General features: G+C 34.4%; 2 protein-coding genes and 1 long non-coding RNA gene across 4 annotated transcripts in view; 2 read left to right on the plus strand and 1 right to left on the minus strand.

Annotated features, from left to right (window-relative positions):
* Positions 1 to 3406, plus strand: part of LOC127882023 (uncharacterized) — a 51652-nt gene extending 48246 nt beyond the window's left edge. Inside the window, exon 2 of the long non-coding RNA XR_008050379.1 lies at positions 220 to 3406. This is a non-coding gene — a long non-coding RNA (uncharacterized LOC127882023). The remainder of the gene's footprint in view (positions 1 to 219) is intronic.
* LOC127881997 (polyamine-transporting ATPase 13A3-like) overlaps positions 1 to 21630 on the minus strand; it is a 563467-nt gene that overhangs the window by 342867 nt on the left and 198970 nt on the right. The window lies entirely within an intron of this gene.
* The window catches only part of LOC127882001 (RAF proto-oncogene serine/threonine-protein kinase-like), a 39123-nt gene continuing 27708 nt past the window's right edge, over positions 10216 to 21630 (plus strand). Inside the window, exons 1-2 of one of the 2 annotated variants that reach the window (XM_052430348.1) lie at positions 10216 to 10359; positions 16314 to 16615. In XM_052430348.1, coding sequence (XP_052286308.1) covers positions 16422 to 16615 — 194 coding nt within the window. In that variant the 5' untranslated portion in view covers positions 10216 to 10359; positions 16314 to 16421. Of the gene's footprint in view, positions 10360 to 11552; positions 12085 to 16313; positions 16616 to 21630 lie in introns of those variants that run through there. The other variant, XM_052430347.1, reaches the window with a different exon arrangement.

The following is a 21630-nucleotide window of genomic DNA, read 5'->3' on the forward strand; positions in this document are numbered from 1 at the left end:
TCAAGGTGACCCGAAATAGCAAAATGGTTTCCGGATGATAACTCAAGAACGCTTATGCCTAGGATCATGAAACTTCATAGGTACATTGATCATGACTCGCAGAAGACCCCTATTGACTTTCAGGTCACAAGGTCAAAGGTCACGGTGACTTGACACAGTAAAATGGTTTCCGGATGATAACACAAGAAAGCTTACGCCTAGGATCATGAAACTTCATAGGTACATTGATCATGACTCGCAGATGACCCCTATTGATTTTCAGGTCACTAGGTCAAAGGTCAAGGTCACAGTGCCAAAAAACGTATTCACACAATGGCTGCCACTACAACTGACAGCCCTTATAGGGGGCATGCATGTTTTACAAACAGCCCGTGTTTTGTTTTATTTGCCAGCATTTACTTTTTTACACATTTATTTTATTTTTTTACAATTGTATGATATCCATGACTTGATGTACAAAGTATGGTGTTGAACCATTGTTCAGTTGAGTTTATAATTTGTGTACACAACATGTATTAAGAAAGAGCTGTTATTTATATAAAAGTAATTAAAACATCGTTTCTTTCCTACGAAAATCTGACAAAAAAGGGAATAAATGTATTCATACATTATACAGTGCAACACACATTCCAAGTATAGCATAACCTTAACACTTGTGATATAAAGTAAACACAAACATTTGCGATATAGACAGTTACTTTTATTCACAAGTACTTCCTTTGTTCTTTATTTTATCTTAATAGAATATCTTACCAGCCATAAGCCCTGTATAATGAAATCTCATTTGTTTTCATTGGCATCTCAAAGGATGCTTTATTCCTGTCCAAGTTTCTTGTAGGTTTTTAGCGAGGCGTTTTCGGAGAAAACCCAAGGTATTGTCATAGCCAGCTCGTTGTCCGACGTCTGCCATCCGCGTCGTGCTAAAAACTTAACATTTTATTAAGGTTTTGAACATTGGCTCTAAAATCAAATTGCTTCCACCTAGATCTACAACTTTGAAACTTCATATGTAGATGCACCTTGATGAGTTCTACACGCCACACCCATTTTGGGGTCACTAGGTAAAAGGTCAAGGTTCATTTATTAAAAAACTGCACCCGTTGCCGAGCGTGGCACCCGTTATGCGATGCTCTTGTTTAATAATTTTTTCCTGCATCCATTAAAACAAATCTGAGTGTGTAGCTAAATCAGCTTATTTGGCTAATTGTTTGCTCAGTATTGTGAAATTTATGGTGCTACACTTGTCATAAGATAGCGTAGTCATTGATGTTACTTATAGTAATTTTTCCGGGGTTGTAAAACAAATAATGTTTGATAGTTGTATGTTACCTTCAATTTTCTGCCATTTGATTTATCAATATAAAAAAACAACTAGTACTGTTTATGTTTAATTTTGTAAAACAGCTTTAAGTATTGTATACACCAACTTTATAATTCTGTTTTCTTCATTATGTTATAAATAATTTGTGTATTTTTTTTTAAATGCATTTAATCCTGTTAGAATATTTTTTACAAAATCAAAAGTATTTTTAATGTTAATTTAGATTTTACTTTGCAGTTGCAAAGCATGATATGCAGATAATAGTCAGATATACTTGTAGCTTTAGTATAAAACATGTAGTATTGTTATTAGAATCTCTTCATACTTTATTTCTCTTCATTTTTTGATGCCTTCAAAGCTTTGGGGTCACTAAACATTTAACTTGCCTGTAGGTATGTCTGTACATCTTGAAGCTTGTGCTTTCAACTTCCATGTAACCACTTTCTTGTAGCGTGTGTTTAACTGCCCTGTAAACACTTGGTGAATCTTGCCAAAACTTTCACAGTGCCCATTATGTTAAGATGATCAAAATAAATAGATTTTGGTTTTGACAAGTTTTAAAAGAATAATGGCCCTTTGTCTGTTTTTCAAAATAGAGTTTATAGTCCCAAACTTTGTTGTTATTTTTTTTAACTTAAACTGATTGGCGTACACTTTGCTCAAGCTTTCACAGCTTAATGGCATTAATAGATAAATGTTCAAGAAGAAATGATTATTGGCTTCGATCGGTTTTGACTGAATTATTACCCTTTGTCTTTGTGTGTGTTCCCTGTATACTTTATAGTGATATTGTCTGTGTCCAAATGTGAGTAGTGTGGGCATCAGTGTCTGTGACACATTTCTAGTTGTATGCTCTATATTAGTAATGTATTTGTGCAATATTCAGAGCTGTTGTTTGGAAGTTGTGTTTTTGGCGTAGTAAGAGTTTGACTTTAAGTTGTGATAAGTGTCTTTTGCTAAAAACCCTGTGATGGATTGCCTTGAAGCCCATGTGATAAATGGGCCATGCTCTGTGAAAAAGGGATTAAATGCATGAGCGTAAAGTGTCATCCAAGAATATCCTGTGCAGTCCGCACAGGCTAAACAGGGACAACACTTTATGCTTTTATGATATTTTTTGTTTACAGAAATTCACTTCTTAGCTAATCCAGATTAGGTGGAAAGTGTCGGGCCAGATTAGCCTGTGCACAGGCTTATCTGGGGCAACACTGTACGCACATGCATTAAACCCCCTTTTCACAGAGCACAGCCTAAATGCACTTTTAAATGGCATCAAATATTCAAATTATCACCCAGGTGTCATATTTTTAAGAAAGATGTTTTTAGTAAATTTACTAAGAAATTCCTCTATAAGAATAAGTCACAAGGCCCGTTGTTTTGATATTTGGTATGTAACATCAGATAGTGGTTCTCTACTTATTTTGTTCTAAGTATGCATACAGGATCACCGTGGACACACCCATGTGATGGGGTGAAATGTTTGATATAGTCTTACATAGCAAGGTATGTTCAAATTCTGCGGCTCTTGTCAAACAGTACCCCAAACAATGCATTTTCATTGGAAATCAACGCCTTTTTTTACACAATTTTCTTATTGTTTATATTATTATTAGTAGTATAGTAGTTGTAAAATATTTTACATCGATTTATTTGCTACTGTAACTTACAATATTTTCAAAAATGTGCATTTTTGTGCTTTTCGTTTGATGTATATTTTTTTTTATTAATGTTATTTAAAAAAAATGTGTGAAAATGTTTGTACAAGAAATAAAATTGTTAAAGGTGACAGGTTGAAATACATGTCATGATATTATTACATATCAAAAGTAGTCACATATTAGTCTTCAATGTGTCGGGATGTTATCAGAGGACTGTTGGCCAAAAGAATGGTGAAGAACTTTTATGGTTCTAATTGTTATATGCAGTTCTTATTTCTGTATGACAATAAGTTTCATGTACTTATAAATTGAAATCTGATTTAAGTTTTAAATGCGGGATTTATTGGTCTTTGATCAACCATGTGTGATATTGTCTGTATTTTACTGTATTTTAAGTATGGAAAATAAAGCGGTGTATGTTGCTTAATGCATTTTTTGTTTACATCAATTTAAGTTTGTCATGAATGAATGTTAATACTAACAACTTTTTTAATCCTTTCCTACTCAGAGGCAAAGTGAAAATGGCTATTTGCAAACAGCATCAATCAGAACAGCATGCGAGTAACTCACAGTCTGTTTAGGTTTTATGCTGTTTGCTGCTCATCATGTTTACTGCTCATCAGTATCTAAGGCTTGGAAATAAAGCCTTAAAAATTTGAATCTAGTAAGAAAGGTCTTAAATTAAATGTAACTTTCTAAGGGACTACAAATGCGTGAAAATAACTAAGTGGTAAATGGTTAAATGCGATTATATAATATGTGAGTGGACATTGTTACATGAAACTTGGTTGTGTTTGCTGTCAATATGATCAGATTGAAAATACTCATACATAAAAATGACACTAATGTTATCATATAGAAATTACTTATACATAAAAATGTCACTTATGAAATCATATAGAAAAAACATATTCAATACAAATGCCCAAAATATAATCATAAAGAAAATACACATAAAATAGAAATACTGCTCATTTAATTAGCTAAATATATGAATATTATAGAAATGCCATGTTTATATTCAGATAAAAGCACACATACCAAAGACATTCCACAAATATAATGAGATAAAATAAATATCCTATATAAAATGCCACTTTTAGAATCAGATAAAAGTACAAATATGTTTGAAATGCCACTAATGTAATCAGATAAAACTACGCAAACGATAAAAATGCCACTAATAAAATGCGACATAAATTACTCTTACCATAGAAATGCAACTATTATAATAAGAGAAAAATACACATACCATAGAAATGCCAATACTATATTCAGATAAAAATACACATACAATAGAAATGCCACTAATATATTCAGATACAAGTAAACATACGATAGAACTGCCACTAATATATTCAGATAATGAACTCACATGATAGAAATTGCACTAGTATTTTCAGATAAAAGTACACATAAGATAGAAATGCCACTAATATAGTAAGAAAAAACACACATGATAGAAATTCCACTAATGTAATCTAATAAGAACATACACATAGGATAGAAATGCCACTTCATCTCCAGCTTTCCAAAATGTAAACGTTTCATAGTTGCTTACCCTAGATTCCTGTACCATTTAAAGCGCCGCGCCATGTGTAACAAAATTTGTTTAAATACAAATTGTAAATTTATTTTTTGTTTCAACAAATAATGACAATATAATTGTTTCGTCTATATGGAGAATTCGTTTTTATGCCCCCAAGTCCGTCCGTCACACTTTGCGTTTAGGTTTCGAAAAATGCTCATAACTTCTAGTTCGCTTCAGATAGCAATTCCATATTTGGCATATATGGACAAGGCCTTTCCATACGCACACAATTTTGACTCCTGTGACCTTGACCTTGAACTTAGGGTCCGCGTTTAGGTTTCGAAATCTGCGTTTAGGTTTCGAAAAAGACTCATAACTTCTATCAAGGGTTTATAGGGGTCATAAGTCATCCTATGGTGACAGCTCTTGTTACAGCACAAACGCTTTTCACACAAGAATATATTCAAAGTTAAAAAGAAAAGGAAGACATGGACTGTTAGTATAAATAATTATTCTATAAAAAATTTCATTTGTACCATAAATGAAAACAGTTTAAATAACTCATATTTTGGAGCTAGTTGGTATAATCCTACTCCCAGCTTGTGACATTCCGGATCGCTGGGACTGGACGTATGTACTTATAAAAGCTCAAAGCATTCAAGGAGAACTAATTTTGGAACCTAAATTAAACAAGGATATCAGTAAAACTGATAGATGCTCCCCAATGATGCTTTGTCGATATATGGGTCAATTGTGTGGTAAAAAGTGAAACCTTGAGAAAATCTAATATTAGCCTCAGTGACCTTGACCATGACCCCAGTGACCTCAAACCTCATCAAAAGGTAGAGGTCCATGCAAGGTACCTACATGCCAAATATATAAGAGATGGTTCAAATATTGAAGGCGCTATGAGATACTGTAACAAAGTGTGAAGGAAGATCTATTATTAGCTTTGGTGACCTCGACCCCAGTGACCTCAAACGTCATCAAAAGGTAGAGGTCCATGCAAGGTATCTACATGTCAAATATGAAAGCATAGTGAAGGTGGTATGAGAAACTGTAACAAAAGTGTGGCAGAAAAATCTAGTATTAGCCTTTGTGACCTTGACCCCAGTGACCTCAAACGTCATCAAAAGGTAGAGGTTCATGCAAGGTACCTACATGCCAAATATGAAAGAGATCGGTAAAGTATTGAAGGTGCTATGAGAAACTGTAACAACAGTTTGACAGAAAAATCTATTATTAGCCTTGGTGACATTCACCTTGGCCCCAGTGACCTCAAAAGGTAGAGGTCCATGCAAGGTATCTACATGCCAAATATGAAAGAGTATTGAAGTTGGTATGAGAAACTGTAACAAAAGTGTGATGGAAAAAACTATTATTAGCCTTTGTGACCTTGACCCCAGTAATCTCAAACGTCATCAAAGAGTAGAGGTTCATGCAAGGTACCTACATGCCAAATATGAAAGAGATCGGTAAAGTATTGAAGGTGCTATGAGAAACTGTAACAAAAGTGTGATGGAAAAATCTATTATTAGCCTTGGTGACCTTGACCCCAGTGACCTCAAACGTCATCAAAAGGTAGAGGTCCATGCAAGGTATCTACATGCCAAATATGAAAGACTATTGAAGGTGGTATGGGAAACTGTAACAAAAGTGTGACGGAAATATCTATTATTAGCCTTGGTGACCTTGACCCCAGTGACCTCAAACGTCATCAAAAGGTAGAGGCCCATGCAAGGTATCTACATGCCAAATATGAAAGAGATCGGTAAAATATTGAAGGTGCTATGAGAAACTGTAACAAAAGTCTATTATTAGCCTTGGTGAATTTGACCTTGACCCCAGTGACCTCAAACGTCATCAAAAGGTAGAGGTCCATGGTTATGGTTCTTAGTCACTGCACTTTTCCTACTTGCCATCTGTTAATTTCAAGTTTCATGTAAATCCCTTCAGGAGATTTAGAGTTATTCTCTGGACAAAAATTTACTTTGAAATTAAATAAAGGGAGATAATTCAAAAACTTAGGTAGATAGAGTTATGGTTTTTAGTCACTGCACTTCTCCTACTTGCCATTTGCTTATATTTCAAGTTTCAAGTAAATCCCTTTAGTAGATTTAGCGTTATGCTCCGGACAAAAATTTACTTTGAAATTAAATAAAGGGAGATAATTCAAAAACTAAGGTAGACAGAGTTATGGTTCTTAGTCACTGCATTCCTCCTACTTTCCATCTGTTTAGATTTTAAGTTTCAAGTAAATCCCTTCAGTAGATTAAGAGTTATGCTCCGGACAAGAATTTAGTTCGTACGGAAGTGCGGAAGGACAAACCGGCAACTATAGGCTCCCCATATATATGGGGAGCATATATATATATGGGGAGCATAAAAATTAATACCTCAAAACATCCCGTCGACCAGTGATTCACTGCAATTTAACTAAGTTATTATCTCTATGTCTATCAATAAACATGGATATTTTACGTGTATATTTTAAACAGATAAGCTGTGTTGAATAGCCTGGCAAACTCTTACAGTTTACCCGTTGAACAAACACAGCTTCAGTCTGCTTCTGTCAAACGTAAATGTAAATTTATAGTAATCGGTGTATGTATAAAATCACAGCTTTAAAAGCATAGCAACGTATTTGTGCACAGCAGATTTATTGGTGATCCAACTGAAAATCTAATAAAATGATGCTTATTAATAGTTCTCGGTTCCTTTAATCATATTGTACAATGTTTGAAGCCATTTATTTTATCAGACAGAAAAACACAGGGTGCAGGATCTCGTGACATTTTGGGGTTCCACCTTTTAACTCTAATGGATTTATACACGACGGTAAATGGTGCTTTATTTCAAAATAACTTTTTTTAAACAAGTTTCCTGAAGAATTTCAACAAGTGTATAAAAGGCAGATTTTTAAAAGACAGATTTTTATGCTGCTTATGGCAATGTTAAACACATCAGAATTACTTTTTTAATATGCACGTGTTCTTGTTAAAAAATTCCTTTTTTTCTGCATTCATTGTAGCTACGCGGATTGTTTTCATGCAACGTGAAATTTAGTCAACGATTTCAGAAGTATTCAAGGAATTATTCTCATACCTCAAGATATCGGCACAAACTGCAAGAAAAACTGTCTCTTATGCACAATAGATTTTTGCAAATGTATTTCAATAACTTGTGATATTTGCAAAAATATAGAGTTCTTAACGGTGCAATTACATTCTGTCCAGCCCGTGTGTAAACTCCTGAAAACCCCGTTGATTCTGCACCCTGATCACAAAAATGCACAAAAATACCTTATCAGCAAAATTCAGGCCTTCAGCCGTCCAAAATGAGAACGCATCACAGTTGTCTCCCCTACATTCTACCGCCATTTGTTTTGAAACATCCTGCGTTTCAAAATTCGATTATTGAAACAAATGTCAATATAAGTATTTATTATGTCTTCGTGGACTTAAAGGGACATTTTTCAGAAAAATATATTTAAGATGAAAGGAGGATGGGTTCGTGAATAGTGTTGTTGTATTTAAATGTTTATTTGAACTTAATATTGAAAAGTTTATGAAAAAAAGAGAAAAAAATTGAAAAGTTCAGAATAACTGAAATGTTTGTGAAACTTAAAAAAAATACAAAAATATCCCATTGAGCCATGTTCCACTGCAATGCAGAGCAGAAAGTATGTATATGAGTCGCGGTCTGAGAAAACAGGGCTTAATGCATGTGCGACAAAAGTCATCTCCGATAAGCCTTTGCACTAAGCCCAATAAGGATAGTATGTGTCCATATGTCAGACAGAATGTACGTCGCAAGTCAAACAGATAAACGGGGTTGAATGGTAGGTCAAACTCCTACAGCTTATCCATTGAACAAACACAGCGCCTTATATTACTGTCACTCGAAAATGTATATGAGTCTCGCTCTGGGAAAACAGGGCTTAATACATGGGCTTAGTTTTGTCCCGTATAAGCCCTTTACACTTAGATACGTATTTAACCCTTTACCACTTAGATACATATTTTACCCTTTACCACTTAGATATGTATTTAACCCTTTACCACTTAGATACATATTTTACCCTTTACCACTTAGATACGTATTTAACCCTTTACCACTTAGATACATATTTTACCCTTTACCACTTAGATATGTATTTTACCCTTTACCACTTAGATACGTATTTTGACGCATTTGCAGTGCCTTACAAAGTTAAATTTAATAAGAGACCTTTCTTACTAGATTCAAGTTTTAAAGGCGTCATTTCCAATCCTATGATACTGATAAGCAGCAAACTGCATACAAACTGAACAGACTGCGAGTTACTCGCAGGCTGTTCTGGTTTTCTGATGTTTGCACATAGCCATTTTCCTTTTGCTTAGTTTCGTCCCGTATTATCCCATGAAGCCCGCACATGCTAATCCGTTAGAAAGAATCCTCTTCTTGTTAACGAAAATCTAGTCTAACTGGAATGTATCGTCTCGGATAAGCATGTCCGGACTCCATATGCTCATCTAGGATGAAACATACAAACATGCATTAAGCCCAGTTATCCAGTTTAAGTACTTGTAGATGTATAGCTTTGGATTCACAACATAATTTTTGCCAATTAATATGAAACAATATATCAAGAATCACTGAGCTAACAAACAGTTAGAGGCACATATTGTTTTATCTTTGTATTTGCGTTTCTGTTTATTGAAGGGAATGTCCGCCAGTCCATTCATGTTGCCAAATGACAATTACATATGACTTAATGACAATTGTTATTTACTGTATGACAAATCCATGTTGATATATTACAATTGGTAATATCCGCGATTACATGCATGTTGCTAAATGACAAATGCATTTTGCTTTGTTTTATTTGTTACTTAATAACAGCGTCTTCCATGCGTCTTTATGCTTTTTTTCTATCAGCTAGAGTCCTATAACTTGCATAATCCGTTTTAATGTTTACTCGATGTATGTTAATCATGTTTTCTTGCGAGTTAATGACAATAGAATCATTTCTGTTTAAATGGCCATGTTCTTCTTTTTAATCTTCTACTTATTAAAATAAAAATGTCATTTAACAGCATGCATGTACTGGCGGATATTCCCTTCCATAGCTGTTCACCCCTACTCATTAGTGCTACAAATGGTACCGTTGTTTTATGCTCGAAAAGACAAAAGAAGAGAACGTGGAATTGTCCTTTAAAATATATAAGTCACAGTGTTATGCGTTCTTTATTAAGAGCGAATGCGTTCGATTCATGGGTTAATTCAGTGGGTATGCATACTCATTTGTTGAATGAAAAATTGCGGGGAACCATGTACCTATTTGAAAAATATATGAGCCTTGCTCTGTGAAAAGGGGGTTTAATGTATGTGCGTAAAGTGTCGTCTCAAACGGACTGCACAGGCTAATCTGTGACGAAACTTTCTGGGACGACACTTTCCGCTTTGATGATTTTTCGTCTAAAGAAAGTATCTTCTTAGCAAAAATTAAGTTGAGGCGGAACGTGTCGTCCCTGATTAGCAGGTGCGGACTTCACAGGCAAATCTGGGACGACAATCGCACTTGCATTAAAACCCCTTATCACAGAGCACGGCCCATATTAATAAAATATGTTACATGGGCTTGTTATCAGAGAAGTGTATCGTTAACCTACTCGACTCTAAGGCGAGTAAACCTATTTAATACCAAGCAGAAAATTAATATCGGCGTATTATAACTCAATCAGCAGTTGGCCTATATCTCGACCGTAATGACGCTATGATGTAAACAAAATACACTTTCCGATATTAAAGGACAACATAGTGTTTTGTAGTAGGAGTTGGATGGTATTATTTAGTTTATCGACTGTGTGAGTATTTTGCCTTTTTGTTTTGAACATTTGTGTACGTGGAAAATTATGCCTACTATTAGCCTGCACTGACCTTAAAGGGGCCTTTTCACAGATTTTGGCATATTTTGAAGTTTGTCATTAAATCTTTTACATTGATAAATGTAAACATTGGATCTTAAAAGCTCCAGTAAAAAATCAAGAATAAAATAAGAAAAGGGAAAAAAGTAGCCGGTACCAGGGCTCGAACCAGTTACCCCCGGAGTCCTGGAGTTAGTTTGAAGTAAAAACGCATTAGCCCTCTCGGCTATTCCGCCGAATATACACAGTTTAAGTATTTTATACGTTATATAAGCGATCTTCGTAGTTTCGTAAATTTAAACAACAACAGAACTGTCCAAATAATTCAATCGTTTCGCGTTGCAACGCTTTATAATTTTTTTTAACTATGGTAAATGTTCAGTAATACTGATTCCTCACAAATATCATAACTAAAACGAAAATTTGCGAATCTGAAACAACTTTTTTCAATTTTGTCAATTTACCAAACCGTGAAAACATCCCTTTAAGCACGAACATTTAAAATTGCCGTAAAAGGGAATATAGAGAATACTAGGTTAGCGAGGCTTAAAACACCGGGATCGCGAGCCTAAACAAGAAAATAACTAACAAACACTTTATGCACATGCATTAAGCCCAATTGTCCCAGAGGAAGGCTCGACTATTCAAAGACTTATCTTACAAGTTTATTCAGCAAGGCGGGAAAGAGGCTAGTCTATTCCATGCGGTGTTATACCGTCAATGTCGCGGTGAAGATGGGATACATATAAATATATCAGTATCAAATGTTCGAACTAGAAGTGAATATTAGTACGCATACTCATATCCTTTTAAATTTACGTCAAATTAGTTTGTTTTTTTTAACTTATGACTCAAGTGCTCGGAGGAAAGTGGGTTTGATAACACGAAATATTGCAGGTGTGTATTTTATTCGTATTGACTTCAAAGCGCGAGGTCAACTATTGCGAGCCATAATATGTAACGATTTCTAATTAAGCGTCCTATATCGCTAGGACATGTCACTGCCGAGTACTATTTTGTAGCAGCAGGTGTTTCATGCATGTGCATAATGTGTCGTTCCAGATAAACCTGTGCAGTCCGCAAAGATTTATCAGGGAGGACACTTTGAGCTTTTATTGCATTTTTCGTTTAAATGCAGTCTCTTCTTAACAATAATCCAATTGATGCGGATTGTGTGGTCTCTGGTTTGCCTGTTGGGAGTGTACATACTCATCCGGGACGACACGTTCAAATAGGCTAATATGGGACGACACGTTCAAATAGGCTAATATGGGACGACACGTTCAAATAGGCTAATATGGGACGACACGTTCAAATAGGCTAATATGGGACGACACGTTCAAATAGGCTAATATGGGACGACGCTTTCCGCGCATGCAGTAAACCGGGTGTTTTTTTCACAGCGCGACTTGAGCGGTGTGTCTGATCTTTAGTGAACAGTATCTACCCTTCATGTATAGCACAGCTGACAAGGATTGTAAATACTGTATAACATTTGTACTGTGCTTATCTAGGACAGTATGTTTAGCTAACAGCGCTCTTGACTGCAAAACTAGCAGCAGTGTTTTTGCTTGCCTGGTTTTCTAGTGGATCTTTCTTGTTTCATTCACATTATGCGATGGGATTTAAAGCAGATTGGTTTTAAACGTAAGCTTATCATATAAGGTAAGCACAGTAAATAGTGAAACAGAAAATACATGCTATAAAAATGAACATTAATTCTAGTAGTATAATGCATGTACATAAAGTGTTTAAAAATTACACGTCTTTTATGCTTCATGCTGTTATTGAATCATTCTTTGTAAATAAAGGGACCTTTTCATAGATTTTGGCAGATATTGAAGTTTGTCATTAAATGCTTCATATTGATAAATGTAAACATATGATCTAAAAAGCACCAGTACAAATAAGATAAAAATCAAAGAAGAAAAAAAGTAACCTACTGGGCTCGAATCACTGATCCATGGAGTAAAAGTCTAATGCTTAGACCACTCGGCCATCGGTGCTCATACATTGAATGATTTATATGCTTCATATAAGCAATCCTCGTAGTGTCACAAAATATAACGACAACTTCAGAACTCTCCAAATTATTCAATCGTTTCGCGTTGCGTCGCTTTACAATTTTCATGTTTTTAAATCGTCAAAAGCACAGGTATTGGGCGCGTGGCCAAGTCACTTTAACACTATCAATATGTCATAAAACAACTTTTTTTCATAAAAAATAAAATAAAAAAGATATATAAGAATTTATATTTTTTATGGAAAAAGTTGTTTTATGACATATTGATAGTGTTAAAGTGACTTGGCCACGCGCCCAATACCTGTGGTCAAAAGATGCATATAATGGATACTTTAGAGCATGGTAAATGTTCAGTATTGCTGTGTCCTCACAAATATCATAACTACAACGAACATCTGCGAATCTAACTTTTTTTTTATTTTGTCCATGTACCAAAACGTGGAAGGGTCCCTTTAACGCAGCTAAAATGTTTCGCATTGACATTTGATATACGCACTCTTAATTTGTATGATAGATAGCTGTGTTTTTTTTTGTTGTATTCTCATATGTTTTTGGCAAGTTTAATCATTAGGAGAAAACCTTATTTATCATAAGGGACATATCTGACTAAATTGAAAAATTAAAACGTTTATATGATTAAGCAATGTTTACAAGTAATGAACCATTTTTATTTAAGGATTTATTGTCTCAAACACGGTGCTAAATTATGTGCACATTTTGGCATACTAGTATTAGTTCAAGCCTCTTACTTAACCCATTTATGCCTAGTGGACTCTCCCTTTCTTCTAAATTGAATCAATTTATTTCCAAAATTAGGGATGTCTGGTATATGTTTTTCTATATTTAGTATATTTCTTACAGAAATTCCTTTTAGAAAACAGCGTAGACCCAGATGAGACGACGCATAATGCGACGTCTCATCTGGGTCTTCGATGTTTGCCAAGGCCTTTTTTCTAGTCGCTAGGCATAAATGGGTTAATAATCATTTTGTATCTAAAGCGATTTTGGTCTTTGCCCAAATGGGAAAAGTACCGGCATCACTCGCTTTAAAATTAAATAGATATCAATCGCATTAGAGCACTATAAAAACCCATAATGATAAATACGTAAAAGTTGAATTTGAATAATTATGTTGCTAATATAAACAATCGTTGATTCTGTTCCAAAAACTCATTAATCTGTTAGATATTGCGAACGATGTATCTGACGAAAGATAAAGATGTCGACGTTAAAAGGTGCTCTATATTTCACCCACCAATATATTAAATAGTAAAGCTTGATTGAGGAAGCACTAAATAGGTTTTTAATATACACTGTACACACATTGTGTTATGTATAATTGAAATATACCTGCATTATTATAGTCGTCATATTTAATAAATGACATCAAACCGGAAACCATGCAAGCTATTAAATATACATGTTGTTATCGGATACTCTCAGTCTTTTTGTTTAAGGTTTTAGAAATGTAATTAGTCATTTTGATTGTCTGTTCTTGTTTGCACGTTTCCTTCTGCCATGGTATTATGCATGCAAAGTTAATATTTAAACAAATTCACCGAACAGTTTAGGAGTCAAAGACATTCCAAGTTGACAACCCGCAACGTTTTCTACACATGTATTTCATAGCCATTTAATTACAAAATTCACATTTATGAGCATAAATTAGGTATTGATTAGGCAATACTCATTTGGTATATAGACAATCCCAGAATCGATAAATTGACCGCCGCCATATTGGCTATCACGTGACCCCCGTCGCCATCTTGGTACTTGTATTTTTTTATATATATAGAAAATGAGTAGTAACACGTGAAATAATTAAAGTAAAAGCACGCAAGTCTTGTTATACGGAATACGGACAAAACCCCTCCCGGACAAAAACCCTCCCGTCATTTTCATAGGGGGCGGACCCCCCCATGAACAAACTTCAAATAACTTTTTAAAACAAACGTTCGTAATAATTTCAACTAGTGCGTAAACGACAGATATTTATGCTGCTTATGACAATAAGTACATCAGTTAATAAGCCTGCGTTCTTGTTAAAAAATCCTTTGTGTACTGCACGGTTATGCTTCACGCAACGAGAAATTGTGTCACCGATTTTAGACGTATTCAAGGATTTATTCTTATTTCTTAAGATATCGACACAAACAGCAAGAAAGACTGTCTATTATGCACTAAAGATTTTTGACAATTATTTCACTAACTTGAGATATTTGCAAAAATAAAGTTCTTAATGAGGTGTTTACATTCTGCTCAGCCCGTGTGCGCAGCCTGGTAACGGTGGTAGTATGTACCAGGAATACTTATTATTGTTTTCCAAGAAATTAACTCGAGAGTTTCCCCCAACGCGTTAGTCGTGCGTTGTAAACTAAGGTAAATCATAAACTGGTACATTAAAATAACCACCATATGTGTTGTATCTCTAATCACATAACTCAGCATGTGCAAGAGAATGGTCTAATGTATGCTTTGTACATTTTATTGTCATAAGAACAAACAACAATTAAAATTTCGACCTAACGAACAACTGGTTTTAAAGCATTATGTTTTTGGAGAGATGCATGGGCTTGTCATTTTGTCAGAATGGAACCATGCACGTGTTTCCACATGTTTTCGTCAGTACAGCTTTGCACATCTATCATGATTTTAAAGATATTTCATTGCCTTACATATTCTGTTTTATTATTGCACAAGTTAAATGGCATATTAATTCGTGCACGCATAATTTTCTCTTTGTGTTAATTAAGTAAACTAACATTTGCCTATAATTTATCAGCAAACCCACGTTTACCTTGGGAAATAAAAAGGGTTTTATCTTTGACCTTTTTTTCCTGAAAATGCATCTTGGATTTGACCCAAGAAATGCATACACACGTTTGACCTAAATTTGATCGAATACTGCAGAACGAGCGCTCCTTAAGTAGACACGCCAAAGTCGGTTAACATTATATATTTAGGCAATAAAATAAGCTAAACATGTTTGATTCACAATGGTTTTAGCATTTTATGAGGTATAATAAAATACATGTTATTATTTAATCATGCTAAAGATTTATTGATGATTGGCTTAATCCTATCAAAGTTCAATTTTATTTAAAAAAGAATGATCTTATTGGACATAGAGATTTGTGTTCCATGATTTATTTTATCAAATTAAATTTGTTTAAAGATGCTTGGGATTTTATTGCTTATTGAAGATATCCAATTCAAATCCAGTTTTTACGTTAATATTAACTCATGGGACATATAGAATTTTGTGTAAACTGAAGTTTTTGAGTTATATTGCATAAGTTATCAAATTTAATTTAATGTGTTTAAATATGCTCGAGGTTGTATCTTTCATTGAAGTTATACATTACAAATGTTGTTGTTTTTATGCACAATATGATATACTTTTTTTAAATAGAGAGTTGTTTCTGAAATTTTCTAATTTTTCTACAGATAAGAGGTCCAGACAAAAAGTTCCTCGATATTTGTAATTGCATTATGTATAAAAGTTCTGAAATTTAAAAGAAACCCGCGTCGTCCGCTAGATTTAAAACATAGTTTTAGTTTTTAATTGATAAATATCGTTATGTGAACACTGCAATGAAAAGTGAGAAAAGCGTGTTTGCAATTTATTAACAAAATAACATCAAAACAAAAGGAACTCGTTTTTGCAACGACCTGTATTTCTTTCGTTCTGTTGGAAGTATTTGTCTTCCTATGGTTTCTTATTTCTATAATTATGTTTCCTTTTATAAACTGCATGATTATTTTGCATGTACGGGAATAAAATAAAAAACCGAATGGGTTCTTTGTACAAATAATTAAGCTTATTTTAAGATTTGTCCATTTTGTGTAGCAGTGTTTTAATTTTTTGCAGGATTAATACTTGAGACTGCTTTCGGTGCTGTTTTGTAGCATAAATAACAAAACAACAACAACAACTTGACACGCAGGCATATAATGCGCAGATCACTGCGTTGTTGCCATGGCGTTCGTTGGATTCACGAATTCTGTCAGCGATGGGTTACACGATGGTAATTTCCGCCTCTCGTCGATCCTACTTCTGAGTTGTTTAACTTGGACAGGCTACGGAAGCGTGAGGGGGGACTTTGAACGGCTGTCCGAGTGTTCAGTGCGCACTTCTGAAGGAGTTTTCGACCTTTCCCCAATCAAGGGCATGTAAGCAAAACTTTTATTTGTATAACCCACGTTCAACCCCATAAACACTCAAAATCAACGAATATTTAGTACACTATTTTGCCCAAATTAAGTTAACACATGAAAAATCAATGTTCCAAATAGCAATAGCCAAACTTTCAACGCTAGATGTGGTGGGGTAACATAGATTTAACGCCATACAAAATGCTCGCGTTTTGTGTGTGTGTCACAATATATTCCCTATGAATGTCCGGATACGATATCCGAACATTTACAGGCGAACACGAGATTAACTTCGGGCAGCTTCGGAAGCACGACTTATTTCTCATGATTACGTCGTTCTTCCGACGCTGCCCAAAGCCCGTTCGCTCGTAAATGTTTGAATATCATTGCCGAAAATTAACATGGAATATTTTGTCGCACAAAAAAATAAAACGAGCATTTTTCGCGTTTTTGTTTTTTGTGCGACAATCTATCGAGTTAAGTCTATGTTATCAGATCACATCTAGCGTTGAAATTCGGCTATTGCTATCACGAACACAGATTTTTTATGGGTTAACTTTATTTTGCGAAATATTCGTTGATTTTGAGTATTGGTGGTACTATAAGATATAGAGGGATAATTCTGGATTCACCATAGACTATACGTAGGTACCATCTTGTCCGGGTAAGCCTTCCTGTATTTTTAAACATAGCAATCTTCGAATTTGCATTTATTGTACTTAATTATATGAAGTTGTTCTAAAGCGATTTGTAAATCCATAGTCGTGGAAATTTATCATTGCTGTTACAAGCTCTTTTATTTTATGTTGAAAAATATCTGACATTTAGTCGTACTGCTTTAATAGTATTCTTTGACAAGAATATCGTGAATTCGCTATTACCTAAGACTGGATCCCGATATTATTGAGGAATAGTGTGCTTCAGAAAAATGTACTTGGAAAGAAACACGTGCTTAATGTTTTGTAAACTATATTTATCGTTAACCTAAATACAGAAAACAAACAAATCAAGCAATACAACCAGTATCTTTATAATTGCAAGAACATGAAACAAAACGTGTATTTTCTATGGTAAATGGTGTTTTCTCGTAAATCGGTTTCGCGAACTTATTTCTTTTATGCCATACTTACTGTTAAAAACAGTTGTTTAAGGGTACTTGTTTACATGCTGTCTTAGTCTTGAAAAATATCGTTTAATATTTTATATCATGAAAATAAAACAGTATGAAAACAACTGGGCTGAAGTTTTAAATAGTTGCCACAAGCCGTAAACAAGTTTTAATTTTTAAAGAAAGTTCTGCTTCACCTATAGATTAAAATCTGCGACCTTTAAGACGCGGTTACACATCACTACGAACACTCTTTGTCGATTTTTTTAAGGGACCTTTTCACGGTTTTGTAAATTGACAAAAATTATAATAAAAAATGTTTCAGATTCGCAAATTTTCGTTGTAATTATGATATTTGTGAGGAAACAGTAATACTGAACATTTACCATGCTCTAAAATATTCATTGTATGCATCTTTTGACGATTTCAACACCTAAATATTATAAAGCGTTGCAACGCAAAACGATTGAATAATTTGGAGAATTCTGTTGTTGTCGTTATTATACGGAATCCGGATAGTGCCATCTATAATCTCGCTCTTCTTTCATCAAGGGCGACACATGACACACGAAGCGATACGCACGATATATTTAACACGATATATCGTCCTTGTGTAGGTAGCCCAACAGGCGATACCATGTTAAATAAATTATATCGGCGACGTGCGTCGCCGCGCCTGTCGCGCAAAATATCGTGCGTCGCCGCGACTGGCGCGCAAAATATCGTGCGTCGCCGCGACTGGCGCGCAAAATATCGTGCGTCGCCGCGACTGTCGCGCAGAATATCGTGCGTCGCCGCGACTGGCGCGCAAAATATCGTGTATTGCGTCGTGTGTCGTGTGTCGCTCTTGGTGAAAGAAGAGCCATATTATAGATGTCACTATCCGGATTCCGTATAACAACAGAACTCGCCAAATTATTCAATCGTATAGATGGCCCTATCCGGATTCCGTATTATTATTTGGGATTCTACGAGGATTGCTTTTATAAAGTATAAAATATCTCACTCATTGCATGAGCACGGATCGCCTAGTGGTCTAAGCGATATACTTTTAATCCAGTGGTCGGTGGTTCGAGCCAAAGTGAGGGTAAATTTTTTTTTCTTGCTTAAATTGTATTCTTTTTTTTACTGGAGGGTTTTAGATCCAATGCTTACGTTAATCAATATAAAGCATTTGATTACAAATTTCAATACATGCACAAATCCGTGAAAAGGCCCCTTAAATGAGTATCGATTAACGAATCAATATTTTTTACTTAATCAATAACTGTTTGTCTTTAGGATTTGACATTGTTTTCCAGTCTGAAAAAGTACTTTTCATGAGTTTGATGGTTTACATAGATTAAATGAAACACTCAATGTATTGAAGTGTTGTCCATGTAATAGCCTTAAAGGGGCCTTTTCACAGATTTTGGCATTTTTTTAACTTATTCATTAAATGCTTTATATTGATAAATGTAAACATTGGATCGTAAAAGCTCCAGTAAAAAATCAAGAATAAAATTAAAAAACGGAAAAGAACATTGCCCGGAGCAGGTTTCGAACCAGTGACCCCTGGAGTCCTGCCAGAGTCCTGAAGTAAAAACGCTTTAACCTACTGAGCTATTCCGCCGGGTACACATGCTAAACATATTTTATACCTTATATAAGCAATCTTCGTAGTTTCACAAAATTTAACGACAAAAACAGAACTCTCCAAATTATTCAATCGTTTCGCGTTGCAACGCTTTATAATTTTTAGGTTTTAAAATCGTCAAAAGATGCATATAATGGCTATATTAGAGCATGGTAAATGTTCAGTATTACTGTTTCCTCACAAATATCATAACCAAAACGAAAATTTGCGAATCTGAAACAACTTTTTTCAATTTTGTCAATTTACCAAAGCGTGAAAAGATCCCTTTAAACGTACTATTATGCAACAGACGCACTGACTGCTAGAATAACGGTCTAGCAGCTGAATTTGTCAATTGCTTTGTTAATTAACGCCAGCTTTAAATTAACGATAGACTAGCAATCTATAGAACATGTTTATTTGTACCACATGTCAATTAAAACCGCCAGTTTTAGAGAGTTCCGAATTATAACTCTTGGTATAAATCACTTGACATTGTTGTATGTGATCTACATGTACATATATGTGTAGACATCAGTTATCGATATAAAGGATTAGTAAGCAAAAGGACAGTACATCTTCGTTTGCAAACAATTACATTGTGTACATAACAGCAGGAACAAACCAGTTAAATTCCTTTGTGTAAATAACAGAAGGAACAAACCAGTTAAATTCCTATGTATAAATAACAGCAGGGACAAACCTGTTAAATTCCTTTGTATAAATAACAGCAGGAACAAACCAGTTAAATTTCCTATGTATAAATAACAGCAGGAACAAACCAGTTAAATTCCTAAGTATAAATGACAAAAGGAACCAGCCAGTTATATTCCTTTGTGTAAATAACAGCCGGAACAAACCAGTTAAATTCCTTTGTATAAATAACAAAAGGAACCAGCCAGTTACATTCCTTTGTGTAAATAACAGCCGGAACAAACCAGTGATACCCCTTTGTGTAAATAACAGCAGGAACAAACCATTTACCATTACAGTGAAGACAATGTTAGTTCAAGGCTCACCGAATCTAGACCACCATGTTTTTATTTTACGTTTCTATTATCAACCCAGTGTTTTTTCACCGTCCAAAGGGGAAAAAATGCGTCGTTTTTAGGAAAAGGGGAAAAATTAAAAATTCACTTGTTTATATGTTATGATATTTATTATATTAATACACATGTTTATATGAATATAATATTCACAGCTGAGTGTCTTTGTCCTTTTTCTTAAAATTAAAATATATATCAATGATTTTTTCAACATTTATGTTTCAGCCTTCATGCGCAGTCTCAGTTTTCTTTTCATTTTGATTCTAATTGGGATCTTTTAAATCGATAAAATGGCAAATTTGAGCATTTTATATCAATAAAATGGACCAAATTGGAATGATTTTATCAACAAATATTGACACAATATATATACATCAGTCCTTTTCTTTGCCACTTTGGGAGAAAAAATGCAATTAATGTGAAAAGTCCACTGATTTTGGGAAAAACTATTTAATACAACTCTTTATGATAATCCAAAATAATATAAATTATAGCTATATACATGTACTTTGTTAGTTGTTTATGAAATAAGTTTGAGATATATTTATCATAATTATGAGACAGTTCTTTCTAAAAAAAATATAATATTTTTTACTTCTGGAGGGGATTTTTTAACAAATGGGGGGGGGGAATATATACTCTTTTTTAGGGGAATGGGGCCGAATATCGGCCCCGAACTTGCAATAAAAAACACTGCAACCAAACCGTTTAACAATGGAAAGACGACTCAAAACAAACAACAGAACAAACGCATGAATAAACAAACACAGTCAGACGATAATAACTACTTTCATATACATGTACGAATTATTACATTGAACCGATGTGTTGTGATCATATCACATCTTAATTAAACGTGGAGATGTAAATATTGTGATTGTACTGTTTACTTTACGAGGTCACAGCACGTGGTTACTTCAGACACAGGTGATGTTTCTCTATTAACTAAATAAAACATTGTCTTTTTGTAGAGGCGTTTGGCTTTTATTCTTATCGAACCAACAAAACTTATAAAGAACTTAAGGCGACGATTTCATCTATTATAAAACGTGACCTTGTATGCCTTGTTAAACTATGACTAAAGAAGCCACAACGTTAGCTTTATTCCGACATGGTCTGAACGGAACTTGTTATCACAATTTCGCCTTAATGAAAATGTCCTGAAATAAATTTACTTACAAAACTGCAACATGTTAACTAGTATCAACACATTATAATACGGGAAAGTAAATAATTTGATAAGGGAAAGTAAATAATTTAAATT

The sequence above is a fragment of the Dreissena polymorpha genome, chromosome 5 (assembly GCF_020536995.1).
Source record: "Dreissena polymorpha isolate Duluth1 chromosome 5, UMN_Dpol_1.0, whole genome shotgun sequence".
Taxonomy (NCBI): Eukaryota; Metazoa; Mollusca; class Bivalvia; order Myida; family Dreissenidae; genus Dreissena; species Dreissena polymorpha.